At 58.3% G+C, this 16,557-nt stretch overlaps 1 protein-coding gene across 1 annotated transcript; it reads left to right on the top strand.

Annotated features, from left to right (window-relative positions):
* The first annotated feature begins 58 nt into the window (after positions 1–58).
* On the top strand, positions 59–16,549 carry SIRT2 (sirtuin 2). The gene is made up of 16 exons (XM_004690602.2): positions 59–135; positions 947–993; positions 3,619–3,667; positions 3,923–4,036; positions 6,695–6,736; positions 6,870–6,976; positions 7,100–7,156; positions 7,583–7,651; positions 12,741–12,870; positions 14,343–14,402; positions 14,611–14,666; positions 14,784–14,860; positions 14,928–14,979; positions 15,503–15,573; positions 15,668–15,734; positions 15,827–16,549. Exons 1-16 carry the CDS (start codon positions 120–122, stop codon positions 15,971–15,973), a joined length of 1,161 nt encoding a protein of 386 aa, XP_004690659.1. The 5' UTR covers positions 59–119; the 3' UTR covers positions 15,974–16,549.
* Positions 16,550–16,557: the final 8 nt, after the last annotated feature.

Here is a 16,557-nt window from a genome sequence, read left to right as displayed (position 1 = left end):
GCGGCCGCGGTGGCTGCTGGGAGCTGTAGTTCTCCGGCATATTTCTGCCCCTCCTGTTTCCGGTGCCGTCACGGGACAGAGCAGTCGGTGACAGCCCCGAGGGCCCCCGCCCCGCACCCATGGCAGAGCCGGATCGTGAGTCGGGGGCCCCGGTGGGAGGGTCGGGCCGCGCCGGGGCCTGGCTGAGGGCTACAGGCCCCGGGGCCCGAGGGCGGGCGTGGTGGGGCAGGAGGTGCTAGCTGCATGAGGCGGTGGAGTGGGATTTGGGAGTCCGTTGCAAAGTGATCTTTTTTTTGCGAGGCCGGTGGGTTTCTGGATCGCGAGGTCTTATGACACCGTTTGCCACGTACCCCTAGTTACTAACGATCGCGCGTTTCTCGCACTTTGGTTGCCGAGAACCCTCGTTGCCAAGAAGTTAGGTTGCCGCGATCCCGGTTACAAGGGGTACCTGGTCGTTAGGGGAACCGCAGAATGCTAGGGGACCCTGGTGTCCCCGCCTAACTGTTCCCTGTGCCTCTTCTAAACGAACCCACTGCAATTCCTCGCCCAAACCCGCTTTCAGCTGGATGGCTCTTATCTTCGCTCTTCCTTTGAAAGTTCCCTCCTCTTGTAAACCTGACACTCCCTGCACACACACACACATACTACTGTGTCCTTCCTTACTTCTCCAGGTCCTCCACCGTGCCCTGTATCTTTCACTTTCTCCTCCCTCTAAACCTTCCTATCCTGGCCTCTTTGTTGCTCGCTAACCCCCTCTCACCCCAGCCCTGTTCACCTCTATAAGATCTGCTTTTCCCATCCCCAACTTTTCTGTCTTACCACCACTCTTTAGCCCAGTATAACTAGGTTGGTGGGTCTTCTTGCCCCCTCCCCTGCTCTGAAGTTCTTCATTCCCCCTTAACCATTCCCCCCACTGTAATCACGTCTGCTCCCCCTCCTCCCCCAGCCTCTGACCCTCTGGAGACCCAGGCAGGGAAGGTGCAAGAGGCGCAGGTGAGATGGGGGGAAGGGTGGAGGGAAGGAGAGAGGCGGACTTGGTCCCACACCCCACTGGGGGGAGGTGGCAGAGGGGAGACAGTTATCCCCAGGGCCCTCAGCTCACAGCCCTAATCCCTCACCCCATCTCCCTGGGATGGTGGTTCAGCCTCCCGGGAATGATGGGTTCTGGGGACCATCATAGAAGGGTGTGCAGCCTCAACTCAGGTCTGCTCCCAGACTTTCTCCTCTTTCCTTGCCACTTACCCCAGTGAGTAAGGGACGTCCCCTTGAGATGAGGTCTCCTCAACCTCACTAGTGCTGGGTCTGGGAGAAACAGATGTTCGATTTTGTCCCAGGACTCCTGGACTCGGGCTAGCGACTGGAAAATGATGAAGAAAGCAGTTTAGAATTCAGAGTCAAGTGTGGGGTTGCAGGAGATTCTCCCAGTTCCTTCCCTGGAAGGCTACACAGGCTGGTCTCAGCCACAGTGGGGTGCAGACATGTGGTGGGACTTAGAATCCCCACAGGCAGGATGAGAAATGGTGTTTTACAGAGGACCCAGCGGGGACTGGTGCAGGACCTGGGAGCAGTTAAGAGTGGGGTGTGTGCAGTAGGCTTGCAGGGGTCGGGGGGTTCTACTCATGGTTAGCACCCCCTCCTGACTCCCCCATTGAGCATGCTGCATTATACTTTGTGGGCACATTCTCATTTCACCTTCCCAACATCCCGGTGGGTGAGGCTGATTGTGGGCATTTTACAGATGAGGAATCTGATCAAGAGTTGTTAAGTAACTTGGCCTCCATCCTTTAGCTGGGAGAGCAGGGAGCGGTCTGTGACTCACAGACACTTCAGGGACAGGTAGTAAGGCCACCTCCAAGGGGCTGGAAGACTGTCCCAGCACCTCCAGCTCCCCCTTAGGCCGGGTTACCTCATGTCCTGGGCAGGGCCCTTGAGTCTTCCCAGAGAGCCTCGATATCTGCTGCCTGGCAGCAACCACAGACCTGGGATCAATTTCCAGGGCTGGGCTCCAGATGCATGGTGGAGGCATAAGGGTTTCCCATCAGGCCTGGGCTTCTCTCGCCTGGCTTCCGAAGCACCACCACTGTGAAGAAAAAAGGTTTCATGTTAGAAAGGGCAACTCAGTCCAGAGGAGAAAGATCCCTGGGTGTAAACTGCAGCATTGTCCAAGACAGGACAGCGCTGGAAGCCTCCCAGCCTGCCATGAGTAGGGTTAAGTGAGCTGTGGTGCGTCTTTACAATGCAACACTGTGGCTACTGGAGAGACCCAGGTGGGCCTACAGTTGCACCATGGTCTGGCCCATTTCTGGAAAAAGAATGAGTTTTACATGCAAAGGAAAATCTGGAGTGACTACAGTTTTACTGTTCATAGTGGTTATCTTGATGGGGGTGGGTAAGGGAGTGAACAAAGCAAGCACCCCAAATGACTGCCTTGTCTGCTGCTTAAAGTATTGCAAGGCTCATGCAATCTTCATAAGCAGTCACAATGTGTAGATCTCTTTGGAAGGGAGGCTGCTATTCAAAAGGCCTGAAACCAGATGGGGCGCGGGGGAAGGGGTGACTGGCGGGGCTGGGCACATGAGCGTCAGCGGGTCAGTAGTGAGTTGACATCTGTGCGGGGCTGTCCTGGTCTGGCAGGCAGTGGGGATAGTGGCAGATAGTTCTGGAGCGCCTCCCTGGTGCCAGGCCCCATCCTCCAGGCTGGGCCGCCAGTGGTGAACAGGAGAATCCCTGTGACATCAAGGCGGGCTCCCTGGCGTTTGTGACCAGATGACTAGACTGGAGAAGCCAAGGAGAAGGGCCTGTGGGGCGAGGGCAGTGGCCCGACCAGGACAGGCGTCCCTGAGGGCAGCAGAGTAGATGGCAGGTAGACACAGAAGCGGGGCACAGGCGGCGAGGACTCGTGTCCCAGCGGGAAGGCAGGCAGGTCAGCAGGGGTGTCTGGTGGACTGGGAGGTGGAAGTCGAACTGGGGCCTGGGGAAGATGGTTTGGGGGAGCTGCCGAGCTCAGCTCAGGAGGTGGTGGAGAGAGGGGCCTGGGGGAACCCTGGATCTGGGTCAGAGAGGTGGCACCATCTGTGCTGGGCCGTGACTGTGGCTGAGGCAGGTAGCCAGGGCAGGTGGAGAGAAAGCAGGGCCCAGGGCCAAGTCCGAACCTGTGCTTGGGCACCTGGCTGAGGGGAGGAGACGGTAAAGGCAGCGGAAAGGCCGGAAAGGCGAGTGTCGAGGCTCCTTCTTAGTTGCAGGGTTGACTTGGGTAAGGAGGGCAGCAGCGGCCCATAGGGACAAGAGGGGTGCAAGGCCAGGGGTGGGCGGCCTGGCACGTGATCACAGCCCCAACGGGTGGGTTCAGTCGTCTCATCCACCACAACCCCGAGGTGGTCCCCTGAGCATCGCACCTCGGCAGAGCTCTCACGGGGGCGGGGTGCTGCTGGGGAGAGCTGGGCAGGTCCCAAAGCAGCCCGTCTGCCCCAGGGCCCCCCCGCCACCCTATGATGTCCCTCCACCACCCCTCACATCCTCAGGCCCACCTCCCAACCAGAGCCTGCCGCCAAACCGGTGGCACCCCACCTTCCCCACTAACCCCACCTGGGCCTGGTCGCCCCACCCCGCCCCTTCCAGGACTCAGATTCTGATACTGAGGACGGAGCAGCTGGCGGAGAAGCAGAGAGTGAGTATCCTCCTCCCAGGATGGACAGCCCCTGCGGTTAGTTCTCAGGAGCTGGGGGTTACCCTTCACCTCCAGAGGGCGCCACTTAACACATGTAAGGGCAGGTTCCGTGCCAGTGCCCGGGGGTCCCCGGCTGGCCAGGCATGGAGCCCGGTCTGTGGGAGGCGAGGGGTCCCCAGGCTGGAGAGGGGTCCTCCAGGCATCTGAGCACCGCAGCTGAACCCCCACCCGGCGCTGTCTCTTTTCCATGGCCAGTGGACTTCCTCAGGAATTTCTTCTCCCAGACGCTGGGTCTGGGCACCCAGAAGGAGCAGCTGCTGGACGAGCTCACCCTGGAAGGGGTGACCCGCTACCTGCAGAGCGAGCGCTGTAAGTCCTTGCCCCCTCCGGCCGCTGCCCCTCTGCTCGGCCATGCGTGAACCCCTCCCGGCGTGGCAGGCGCAGGCCACCCACACGCAGCCGCGGCGCCATCCTTTCCCCTGCTGCTCTTTGGTGTCCGGGTAGAGGCAGCTCCTGGCAGCCCCAAATGCGAGTCCACCAGCCTAGCATATCTGACTGGAGAGAGCACCTGTCTCCGGAACCCCCAGACATTTGTCCAAGCCAAAGAGCAGAGGTGGTCCGGTTGACCCAGGTCGGGTCTCAGCCTCTGGCCCCACCACCGAGTCTCTGGCCAGGCCTGGGTCACATCTCCAGGGACTGTGCTCTGACTGGCCACAGCTGTTTGGTAGAGCGAAGGTGGTAAGTGTTAGTGATCCCCTCACAGGGCTGTTAGGGGTTAAATAATTTGGTGCAGAGGTCAGTGCCTCTGGAACGGGGCCAGCACATAGCAAAAGCTGTGAGGTGTTCCCTATGGTCACAGGAGGCTTGGCTCAGGTGCGGTGCCCTCAGACGGGCGCCTCTTGGCTGGGGAACCATGTAATTAATGTTTCTTGCTGTGAGCTGAGGTCACCGCGTCTGAGAAAGCAGGCCTTGCCTAGAACAATCAGCCCTTTGAGGGTTCTGAGCAGTCTTTTGTTGAAGACGACTTCTCCAGTTTCCCTGTCTCCAGCTGCTGCCGTCTCCCTCCTGGGGCAGCCAGGCCCCCGCCCTGAGGCCCCCTCTCCCAGACAGGCCAGGCCGCTGTCCACAGCCATCTATCCCTGCAGAGAACTCAGGCGGTAACTGCAAGCTTTCTGTGCTTTGTTCTCTTGGGCCTGGGTTCTGGGATTCGTTGCCTCTGAGGGGGTAATAATAAGTAATAACAACTAATCCAGCTTGATTGTCTGCCAGGCGCTGGACTAGGCATGTTACAGGTGTCTTGTCCTATGATCTTCCCACTGTACCTGTGAGGTCATTACAGGAATCCAGACAGAGGACACTGAGGTCAGAGAGCTGGTTGCTTGAAGCTGGGTCACAGCCGGCAAGAGGCAGTCACCACTCCCCTGGCCCCCTGCATCCCGAGCAAGCGCCCCCTCTTACAGAGCCCCCACTGGGGGGCCCTCCCTGGTGGCACAATGGGCTAAAGCACAGCACTGTGAAGCTAGCCACAGCCACTTCAGTACAAGTTCAACCCCCAGCCAGGAGCTGACCCACATGGCGTGGCAGACCTCTCCTGACCCGCCCGCTGCTCCCCTCAGCAGTGTACTTTGTCAGTCAGCCTGTTCCGCTCCCCAGTCAGTCTCTGGTGAATCCTCTCACCACCCCTGTACCTCTGGCCTGTACCCCAGTTCTGTATGCATAAATAAAGAAATCTTAAAAAAAAAAAAAATTCCACTGGGCCCAGTCAGTCAGTCATGGCCAGGAGGCATCACCAAGGTGAAGACGTCTTTCACCCTGTTGTCCTCCCTTGGAAAGGACACCCCAGAGACCGGGTTCCGGTCTCCACTTGTGTCTGTCCATCAACTGACAGGCAGGTGCCAGGCACCGAGGGCAGAGCCACCTGCCAGCGCCTAAGGAAGCTGCTGCTGTTTCTGCAGGCCCCAGCACTTGCGGAATGATTAGACCCACAACTCCATCTTCTTTTTTTTTTCTTTTTTTATACATGTTTGTTCTCTGCCATCTATTTTATGGGAGCTGTAACCATGAGGGGACAACGTGTTATTAATAAATCCATCAGGGGTCCCAAAGAGTTTGGGTGCGATTGACTGAAAGAGGAACCATGAGACCCACTTCACAGCACAGGCAGCTGATGCCGGGGTGGCTGATCACAACTCAGAGCCCACAGCTCCCCGGAGTCAGGACTGGGGGCCCCACTGTGCTGGGGTGTGGGCTGTGAGTGGCCGCTTTGGGGTCTTTACCTGAAAATTACCAGACCTCTGGTAGCTGATGTGTACTTGATCGTGGTACAGAGGAACACGAGGAAGGAAATGTGCGGTGCCAGAGCAGAGGGCACCAAGATGGCATCCCGAAGATGAGGCGCTGCCAGAGGTTGTTAAAATAACCTGCAGCCCCACCCCCACCCCTAGCCTGCTCCCTAAAATCTCATGCTTTTATAGCTAAATCTAGTTAGGAGAGAAACAGCTCTCCAACTGGCTTTTTCTCAGAGCTAAATTTGTGCCATTTCTTTTTTTTTTTTTAAGATTTATTTATTTACACAAACAGAACTAGGGTATGGGTCAGAGGTGCAGGGGGTAAGGGGATTCACCAGAGGTAGAGTGGGAAGAACAGGCAGATTGACTGAAGTAAACTGCCAAGGGGAGCAGCAGGGAGACAGGAGAGGCCTGCTGCACTATGTGGGTCAGCTCCCTGGCCGGGGGTCGAACTCGTGCTGCAGTGGCTGCGACAGCTTCATAGTGCTGCGCTTTAACCCGCTGCGCCACCAGGGAAGCCCTAGTTAGTGCCATTTCAAACAGTGAAAGCTACGGCCCCAAGCTGGCTCTTGCACCCCTCAACTGTGTGACCCCTCCCTGTCTGAACCTCAGTTTCCTCATCTGTAAAACAGACATGTCAGCACCATTCTCCTCGGGTCAGGCATCTTGCCCTGCTGACCGGTGTTAGTTTTGGGGTGAGCAAGCCATGTCATGTGACCCACAAACCCCTCTCCTCCAGGTCGCAGGGTCATCTGTTTGGTGGGAGCTGGAATCTCCACATGTAAGTGCGACACCTCCCCGCCCCCCCCCAGCAGCCGCTCTCGATTGGGAGGGCCACTTCCAGGGGCCAGGTAGGCCCTGGCCTGGGAGGGTGGCTGAGCCCTCATCTAGGGCTCCTACTGCTCCTCCCCCAGCCGCGGGCATCCCAGACTTCCGCTCCCCATCCACCGGCCTCTATGCCAACCTGGAGAAATACCATCTTCCCTACCCGGAGGCCATCTTTGAGATTGGCTACTTCAAGGTACAGCCAGGCAGGAGCACCTTTTGGGAGGGGGGAGGGGCTGGGCTCACCTGGCTGCAGCTCGCAGCTCTCAGCTCACCTGAGCACCTGGGCGCCCACCTGCGCTGGCTTTCTCCCCCACAGAAACATCCAGAACCCTTCTTCGCCCTTGCCAAGGAGCTCTATCCTGGACAGTTCAAGGTGAGCCTTTTATCTGTTGTGCACAAAAGCACGGGAAGACACGGGAGGCCCCTGCCTGGGCTTCAGGTTCACGGGGTCTGCACTCAGTCTGGGTCCAGTTCCTGCACCCCTCACCCACCCACTTGTGCCCCTGGACCTCAGTTTCCCAGCTGCAGTGACACTGGGGGTAGAATAGAGTAGGGGCTGCCGCGGGCTGGACTGAGTTACTAATAACGTAAGAGCCCGGACTCTGGAGCTTACCAGCAGTGGGGCTGAGGAGACCTTTGGGCCTCCTCGGCCTCCAGTCCTCACTGCGCAGCGAGGCTGGGTCGGTCCCACCCCTGGTGGGCAGGCTGGTTCCAAGAGGGCAGACAGCCCCCGGCCGCAGCGCTGCAGCCGGCACTAACTTCTCTGTCCCGCGGGCTCCGCCGCGCTCCTCCCCTCCAGCCGACTGTCTGTCACTACTTCATCCGCCTGCTGAAGGAGAAAGGGCTGCTTCTGCGCTGCTACACGCAGGTAGGTGGGCTGCGGCCCTGGGGCGAGGGGCGGGCGCCCTGGCACCTCAAGGAGAGACAGCGGCAGGCACCCCTAGAACTCAGGCCGCTGCTTCTCCGTCATGTTACCTGCAGCAGCAAGCCGCTTCCCCTCTCCCAGCTGCAGGCAGAATGACTGAAATACACTGCTGAGGGGAGCAGCGGGCTGGTCAGGAGAAGCCTGCTGCGCCCTGTGGGTCACCCCACTGGCGGGGGATGGAACTCGTGCCGCTGTGGCTGCGACAGCTTCATAGTGCTGCGCTTTCACCCGCTGCGCCACCAGGGAGGGGCCAGAAGGGGGCGCCTTTTCACAGCCTGCACAGAGATTGTGTGTGCTGTGGGGGAGTGCCAGGCCCTTGGCGAGGGGCGCCTCCCTGGGCTGCTCCGAGGGGGGCAGGGGCTAGTGCTGTCAGCTTCTGGATGAGTGGGCGGATTTGTGGGGTCCCGTGTCCCCAGCAGTAAGAATGCTTGCGCCTCAACCTTTGTTTTATTTATTTTTTTTAACTTAATTTTATACAAGCAGAATGTTAAGCAATGAAGAAATGGTTAACTGCACGATATGATGGTGGTGTTGAAAAGCACAGTTTCGTGCACTGCGTCTTTATCTTGTATAACTGAGACTTTATGCCGCTTCTCAGTCTCCACTTCCTCCACCCTCGTCTACCTTTGACAACATTTGAAATTACACGATGTGCTATAGCAGTGATATCATTCATGTGCTACGAATCAATCCCCAGAGCCCCAAATTATAAAATAGAAACAGTGAATACAAACATGTCCCGCTCCTCTGCACCTGGCAGGTTGCAGCCTGAAGCCTCGGGAAAAGCCACCAGGAGCGGAGGCATTCCTTTTTAGTCCCAGATTTCTCCTGTGGGGCAGGGTAGGTGCTTAGGCCTGGGGTTGCTAGTGGTGCTGGGGACAGGCGCCCTCTCCCAGGGGTAGTGCCAGCTTAGGGTGAAACTAGTCTTTCCTCCCAGAGGGTTATTCCTGAGATATGGCTCCGGTGTAAATCTCAAGTAGTTCCCCTGAAGCCAAGTGCTTTCTGCGCATGCTGTCATGAAATCCTTGCAACGGCCCTGCTGGCATCCCTGTCTGTCAACTTCTGTCACAGCATTAATCTAGCGCCAGGCCCTGCTGGCAGGAGCAGAGCAGACGCGCCTGCCCCCTCTGGGAGTCGGTCCCCTGATGTGGGGAGAGACAATGGGCAAGTAGCAGATGGTGAGAGGCTGGGGACCATGGTGGAGCGAAAGGGAAGCAGTGTGTGTGTGTGTGTGTGTGTGTGTGTGTGAGAGAGAGAGAGAGACAGAGACAGAGACCTGGTGGGGGGTTGGGAAGGGAGTGCTGCTATAAACAGTGTCAGGGGAGTCCACAATGACAAGGGAACAATCAAGCAAGGCCTGTAGGGTGAGAGGAGAGAGCCAGGGGCCCCTCTGAAAATGGAGTGCTGAGGGAAACGCCAGTGCAAAGGTCCTGAGGTGAACCTGTACCTGGCGTGTTCAAAAATCCCCTAGAAGCTGGATCTGAGTAAGTCAGGAGGCACTAGTGAATCGCCTGGGTGTTGGGGCCACAGGCAGGGCTTACTCCTCCACCCTGAGCAAGACAAAGCCATAGGACGGCCCTGAGCAGGGCAGGGACATGACCTGACCTGGGCGTTTCCAGGGTCCTGCCGGTCAGGCTGGGGGTGGGGGAGGGGAAGGGGAGGTGGGGACAGAGATGGGGGTGGCCACTGTGATGGGACCGCCAGAGAGCAGGGAGGCTGGGCCACGGGGCGGCACAGCAAGCAGGTTTGACGGTAAGCCAAGGGATGAGAGATGACTGAGGGGAGGGCGGGGGCTGGACGACAGGCAGGCCTCAGCCTGAACCAGTGGTTTTCCTAAGCTGGCAGGACGTGTGACTGGGGGCGGTAGGCAGGACGTGTGACTGGGGGCGGTAGGCGGAGGCTGCGGAGGCCGCGCTGCCTCCAGACGCCCACGTGGAGATGCGGGCGGACAGTGGAAGCAGGGGGCTGCACTTGCCCTAGAGCAAAAGCTTTGGGCACGGTCTAAACTGCCCAGTCAGGATGAGGCCCCGGAGGCCCGAGGCACAGCATGCTCCCTGCCCAGCCCTGCCTGTTCGCAAAGGCAGCTCTCCCCGCCAGCAGGAAGCCAGCAGGAATGCCCGCTGGGGTGAGCTCGGACCTGGCAGGCGTCGCCCCGAGGGCACTGACCTGCACATGCGTAGCGAGGACGGTGCGGTGCACAAAACTCAGGAAGAGGAAAACAGTTTTCCACTCACATTTCGCGAAACCTTTTTTTTTTTTTAACTTGTCACCCTCCTTGGTCACTTTTTGAGTCACTGACCCAGTTCTCTGGAACATGCTGTCTCCGTTTGGTTCTGAAGGGTGACCCTGCGGCCCCTGGAAGCTGGTTTTTTTTTTATTACAAAGTTTATTTTTACATCATTTTGCACATTTTTTTTTTCCATCTCGATTGTAATCCCCGCGGGTTTCCCATCACCAAATCACCCCTGTGCCACCACCATAGTCCCATGCATTTCCCTCCCTTCCCCCCCCCATTTTTGATCCCATTCCCCACTCCACCCCCACAGAATGTCTCTGGTATACGGTTGTTCATTATTTTTGTTATTTTTCTCGCCTGGTCCGTTATACTCTTGCTATGAGTGACACCATCCGGTATTTTTCTTTCTCTTTCTGGCTTATCTCACTAAGCATGATCTTTTCCAGCTCCATCCAAGTTGCTGCAAAAGACATGTGTTTCTTTTTTTTGGTTGCTGAGTAATATTCCATTGTATATATGTACCACATCTTTCTAATCCAGTCATTTACTTTTGGGCATTTGGGCTGCTTCCATGTCTTTCCAATTGTAAATAAAGCAGCAATAAACATGGGGGTACAAGTATCTTTTTCAATCAGTGTTTTTGTATCTTTTGGGTAGATACCTAGGAGTGGGATTGCTGGGTCGTAGGGAAGCTCCATGTTTAGCAGTTTGAGGAACCTCCAGACAGTTTTCCATAGTGGTTGTACTAGTTTGTATTCCCACCAGCAATGCAGGAGAGTTCCTTTTTCTCCACATCCTCACCAACATTTGTTGTTGCTAGTTGTTTGAAGATGTGCCATTCTCACTGGGGTGAGGTGGTATCTCATTGTGGTTTTAATTTGCATCTCCCTTATTACGAGTGATGTTGAACATTTTTTCATATGCCTGTTGGCCATCTACATTTCCTCTTTGGAGAAGTGTCTTTTTAGCTCTACTGCCCATTTTTTGATGGGGTTGTTTACTTTATTTTTGTTGAGTTTCATCAGTTCTCCGTATATTTTTGTGATCAATCCTTTATCGCTACTTTTGTGTGAGAAAATGTTTTCCCAATTAGTGATCTTTCTGTTTGCTTTTAGTAATGTTTCTTTTGCTGTACAGAAGCTCTTTAACTTGATGTAGTCCCATCTATGTATCTTTGCCTTCACTATTGTGGCGTTGGGTGCTGTCTTTAAAGATGTCGCTGAAGTGTATGTCGTGTAGTGTTTGACCCATCTTTGCTCCCTGGAAGCTATTTTTATCTGAAGGCACAAGTCTCCATTCAGACACGCAAACAGCCCTCCTGGTCGCTGAAGTCGCCACAGCGCTAGACCCGGGCCCCCGGGGAGGCACGCGCACTTTCCACCGCCCGCAGGTGCTGTAACTGCCTTTCCTGCCCTTAACCCCGGTCTGCAGACCCCCACACCCACACAGCCGCCTGTGGCTTCGTAAACGCTGCCCCCGTGATGCTCAGTCGCCCGGTGACAGGGTGGGGGGAGCAAAAATGAGCCAAGGTTTAAAAACAATCAAGCGGTTTTAGAGGAAGATCCAGAGTTCAGGCTCCTGCTGGAAAGTGGGGCGAGCCAGCGGCACCCCAGCTGGCTTGGCTGGAGCAGGGTGGCCTGTGCTCAGGTCTGCCTGGGACAGCCTCATCCTGCTCCTTGTCCCTCAGAAGATAACTTCCTTGGCCCGTGTGTCCCCCCAGCTTCCCTTCTGGAGGCCATTGTGTGTCCCTGGAGGCCACTGTGTGTCCCTGCAGGCCACTGTGTATCCCTCTTGGCAGGCAAACACGCTCGCACATATTCTTCCACCTCCATGCATGCTGCCTTTGAGTGTCTGTCTCGGGGAGACCCTCTCGTCCGTCCACATGGGTCGGCCTCATTCTTTTGTGTGTGTTTGTGACTTCTCTGTCCCAAGAGGCGCCCCTCTTGTGTGCCTGTAGTGATCTGTCACACTCTGCTCACTCAGACGCTGGGGTGGAGTCACAAAGGCGAGACAAATGTGGCCTGGGGCGGGGGTGCCAGGAGCAAGCCGCTGAGAGTCCGCAAGCGGAGGCGGCCAGCTGATGGCTGGCGGGGAGCAGTGAGTGTCGGAGCCATCTGCCCTGGAAAGGACTCCTTCTGTTGTTCGCGGGCTCTCTGGGAAGCTTTGTTGGTTCAGCTGTGAGCTGCACGCTACAGCTGTCTCCGTGACAGCTGCCAGGGACCCCGTCAGCACCTGCCCCCAGCCCTCCTCACAGGCAGACAAAAGCTGCCCCAGAGGGGCTGTGTGCGTCAAGAACGCGAGAGGCCACAGCGGCCCTGTGGGAGGGAGTGTTCTGGCCTGATGAATAAGGAAAGTGTCTGTGTCTTAAAAGCGCACAAGTCGGTGTGTCGTCACGCTGAGGAGACGGGCAGGGAGACACCTGGCCAGCAAGCAGGGAGACTGTTCCTGCCCAAGCGCAGCCAGGGCTGCCGGATGTGGGTGTGCGGGTCGGGCACTGCACCAGGTCCCGCCGAGGGGAGTTTAGGGGAAGCCCTGGTGGGTGGCACTGAGGATCTGGTTCTCAAGGAACAAATGCTCCGAAAAGTGGAAGCAAAGCATCTTGGGCTGGCGGCGCAGGGCCGGCCCCTGAGACGCATGTTCAGCCCGGCCTTTCCGTGTCCGTGACTTTGACCCTTTCAGTGGCACCGTGGGAACGCAGTTTCGCGCCCCGCACAGGGTTACTTCTATCCCCCCTCCTGTTCCACTTGCTTCTCACTGAGCTGCTTCCTGCACCCCCCCCCCCATCCTTCCCTGCAGAACATAGACACCCTGGAGCGAGTGGCTGGGCTGGAGCCCGAGGACCTGGTAGAAGCCCACGGCACCTTCCACACGTCACACTGTGTCAGCCCCGTCTGCCGGCGGGAGTACCCCCTCAGCTGGATGAGAGGTGAGGGGCCCCAGGAACCTGCAGGCAGGGTCTGCCTGCTCACTCTGTGGCTCTGTGGGGCAGAACATGGCAGCCCGTGAAGATCTGAGGTAGCAGTGGGAGAGTGTGGCTTCCAGCACCACCTCATAGCCAGGTGACAGTGGAGGCAGGCTCCAGGCCCGTGCAGGGGGTCACACTCCGGGCCGGGCACTCACAGGTGTCACTCTGGGAAGGTCATGAGTCCCTGCTCATCGCCCTGCTGCTCTGACCCCATGTTACAAGAAAGGCCCATGACGAGCCATTCCCGCCACACTTTCTAGATGCAGAAATTATTCCCTATCTGCTGCCCTATCTGCGGTGGCAGGGCTGCCACCTGCCACAAATGGGCACTGAGCACCTGGGACGTGGCTGGCGGAGCCCAGAAACCCCAGCGCCAGTTTTCTTTCACTTTTAGTCACTGAAAAAGCCACAGAGGCTGTGCCCACCATACTGGACGGCACCCTCTGGCCCCTGCGTGCCCAGCAGGGAGATTCACACAGCACAATCCTTGGAGCGTAAAGCCAGCCCAAGCCGGGTGAGGGGCGAAGGTGGGGGCTTCCCTTAGGGGTGCAGAGGACAAGCCACACTCCCTGCTCATGTAAGGGCAGAGGCCCAGAGAAAGCAGAGGGTCCAGACAGTGCACACTGCTGAAATGCCAGCGGAGTCTATTTCTGACTCCCTTTGTGCTAAGTAAGAAGCCAATTCACAAAGGTCCTGGTGTCCATGGGAGACGAGGACCGCTGTGGCACAGTGGCTGGGCTGAGGGCTCCTGAATAGCCCGGCTGCCCGCCGCTGAGGGGACCGCACAGTGGACATCGCCCCTGAGTCTCACCCCCCGCAGCCCCACACGCACCCACACAATAGTGTGCTGTCGGCACAGACGGACACCACAGTGCTCTGCAGATAACTGCTGAGGGGATGGATACATGGTCGAATGAACAAGCTGGGATTCTGTGGGCCGCAAGTGACAGAAATGCTTTCAAGCTTCCTCAGTCAATAAGCAGTAGGGAGCAGGACTGTCCGCGGGCAGCTGGGAGGAGGGGACTCACAGAAGCCAAGAGTGGGGCGCGGTGGCGTCTCACCCCAGGACCGGCTGCGTCTTCTCCCCGCTCCTTGCCCCCAGGCCTGGCGCCCACCAGGCCTCTCTGACCCAGCGTGACACAGGGCTGCTCTGAGACCCACCAGGACAGCCTCTGTCCTGAGTCCACATCCCCCCAGTGGGGCCTGGAGACCAGTATCTGCTCGTTTGCTTGTTCCTCTGTTGGTTTATTTTCTAATTCAGCAGCTACAAGCTGAGTGCCGGGAGCCTCGCTGGAATCCCGGGGGGTGGACGGAGGTCGGAGCGGGACAAAGGCCCTGGGAGGTCCCGCAGTGACCGAGGTGTGCTTGTGTTGGCTGCAAAGGGGCGATGGCAGGCAGGGCAGCCGCTCACTGTCCCTTCTCCCCCCGCCCAGAGAAGATCTTCTCCGAGGTGACGCCCAAGTGTGAGAAATGTCAGAGCGTGGTGAAGCCTGGTGAGCCTGGGGCCTGGGAACCCCCCACCCCTCCCCAAAAAAGGCCATACTCCCCGGCCACCCATCTCAGCCATGCCACCCTGAGCCACAGCCGGACCCATTCTAGGGGACAGTGGGCTCTGCAGCCCCGGCCTGTCCCCTGGGCACGCTCAGTCCACCCCCCACGCCTGCCTCACTGTCTCCTGTCTGGCGTCTGTCTTCACCTCAGACATCGTGTTCTTCGGTGAGAACCTCCCAGCGCGTTTCTTCTCCTGCATGCAGTCAGTAAGTGGGTCTGCCACACCCGGTGGGCCCCCGGGAAGCAGCCACCTCCCCAACTAACTGGAGGGGGTAGGGGGGAGCCTCAGCCACCATCCCAGCCCTCACTGGCCATCCCCACAGGACTTCCAGAAAGCCGACCTCCTCATCATCATGGGCACCTCCCTGCAAGTGCAGCCCTTTGCATCCCTCATCAGCAAGTAGGTTGGGGATCAGGGCGGGGGGCTGGGAAGCCAGGGCAGGTCCTCAAATCACTGCCACCCCCAGGGCCCCCCTGTCCACCCCGCGCCTGCTCATCAACAAGGAGAAGACTGGCCAGGTAAGTGGGCTCTGCTCGTACCCTCCCCCCACGCCACCTCCCGCCGGCTTCCTGGGGAACCTGGGGACGGGTTTCCAGGGAATCCCAATTCTTTAGACCCCTCAGCTGAGACCCAGAGATTCTGGAATCTGGAGGAGGTTCCGGGGTCCCTCACCGTTTGGAGCAAGCAACAGAGCCCCATCTTGAAGCGGCTTTCTGGGGCTGGAGAGTAGGAGCTAGCAGGCCTGGGGCCCTCTCAGGGCCCCACCCCAGGCAGGACCAGCCCCTCCCCCAGGAAGGCTCCTCAGCAGGCAAAACGCACATGTCAGACGCTGCTCTGAGCGCTCCCTGTGCACGAGCCACTGCCAGCACAGCCCTGGGGGTGCAATGGTCACCCCCACTCTATAGCTAAGGAAGCTGCATTCAGAGAGGTGGGCCCCTTCTAACTTTAGCAAAGTCACAAATTGGGGTGCAAACCCAAGCCACCGGCTCTAGGATCTGAGCCCTGAGGTCAGCTCCCCACTCACATCCCCCCCCCTTACAGACTGACCCTTTCCTGGGAATGATGATGGGCATGGGAGGAGGCATGGACTTCGACTCCAAGAAGGCCTACAGGTGGGGATGGGCCTGCAAGGGACAGATGCAGGGGAGGCGGGACGGGGGGGCCTGGAACAAACCCAGGGCCTCTGACGCTCCCACCTGCCCGCAGGGACGTGGCCTGGCTGGGTGACTGCGACCAGGGCTGCCTGGCCTTTGCTGAACTCCTCGGATGGAAGGTGAGGCGCCTGGGCCACCCAGCCCACCCTCAGCCCAGTCCCCGGGCCCTATTCTGCCCCATGGTGACCTCTGTGAACTTTGCCCCTTGCAGAAGGAGCTGGAGGACCTTGTCCGGAAGGAACATGCCAGCATAGATGCCCAGTCAGGGTCAGCAAACCCCAACCCCACCTCTTCAGCTTCCCCCAGGAAGTCTCCGGCCAAGGAGGAGACCAGGACCACGGAGGCGAAGCCCCAGTGACAGCTGTGTCACCCCAGCGGACACCCCGCTCCTCTGGGATGGTGGAGCCTGCACCACCACCCCCTCCCAGCCCCTTCTAACTTGCAGCTCTTATCTTGGAAACTCAGAGCATTTCCCCAGCCTCTTAACAACTCCCTCCCGAACCGGGGTGCCAGCCCCCCAGCCCCTGCCCCCGTGAATCTCTAACATCTCTGGGGCTGACTTGGACAGCTCACCTCTAACAGCCACAGCCTCTCACCACTCCCCTGGACAAGGATCAAGCTCCCCTAACTTCTAACTGAGGCCGGAGGGGCCTCCAGACTCACAACTGTGCCAGGATGGGGGCTCAGGCGCCCACACTCTCTTCTGCTCCCAAGGGCTCGTGGCCAAGTGGATGAAATCTAACCCACCCTGGGCGGGCGGGGCCCTACCAGCAGCTCACACTCAGCGTGGGGTGTTGAACCTGCCCGCCTCCCCAGTCTCTGCCTCCAGTTCCCTGGTGGGTGCTGGGCCCCTTCACCTTGGGCCCCACTTCCAGCAGGGTGGGGCAGATAATGTTGCTTATTGGAAATGAATAAAAACAAACAACAACTAACAGCCAGCTG

Source organism: Condylura cristata, unplaced genomic scaffold, assembly GCF_000260355.1.
Source record: "Condylura cristata isolate star-nosed mole 26May11 unplaced genomic scaffold, ConCri1.0 scaffold00028, whole genome shotgun sequence".
NCBI classification, from domain to species: domain Eukaryota; kingdom Metazoa; phylum Chordata; class Mammalia; order Eulipotyphla; family Talpidae; genus Condylura; species Condylura cristata.
Note: the sequence above shows the minus strand (reverse complement) of the source record. Positions and strands in the feature narration are given on the sequence as shown.

Bases quoted from the DNA above. Each gene is read 5' to 3' on its own strand.
- SIRT2 (XM_004690602.2), top strand. The intron at 14,667-14,783 runs GTAAGTGGGTCT...CCATCCCCACAG, and splicing joins TCTTCTCCTGCATGCAGTCA to GACTTCCAGAAAGCCGACCT. The intron at 14,980-15,502 runs GTAAGTGGGCTC...CCCCCCTTACAG, and splicing joins ACAAGGAGAAGACTGGCCAG to ACTGACCCTTTCCTGGGAAT.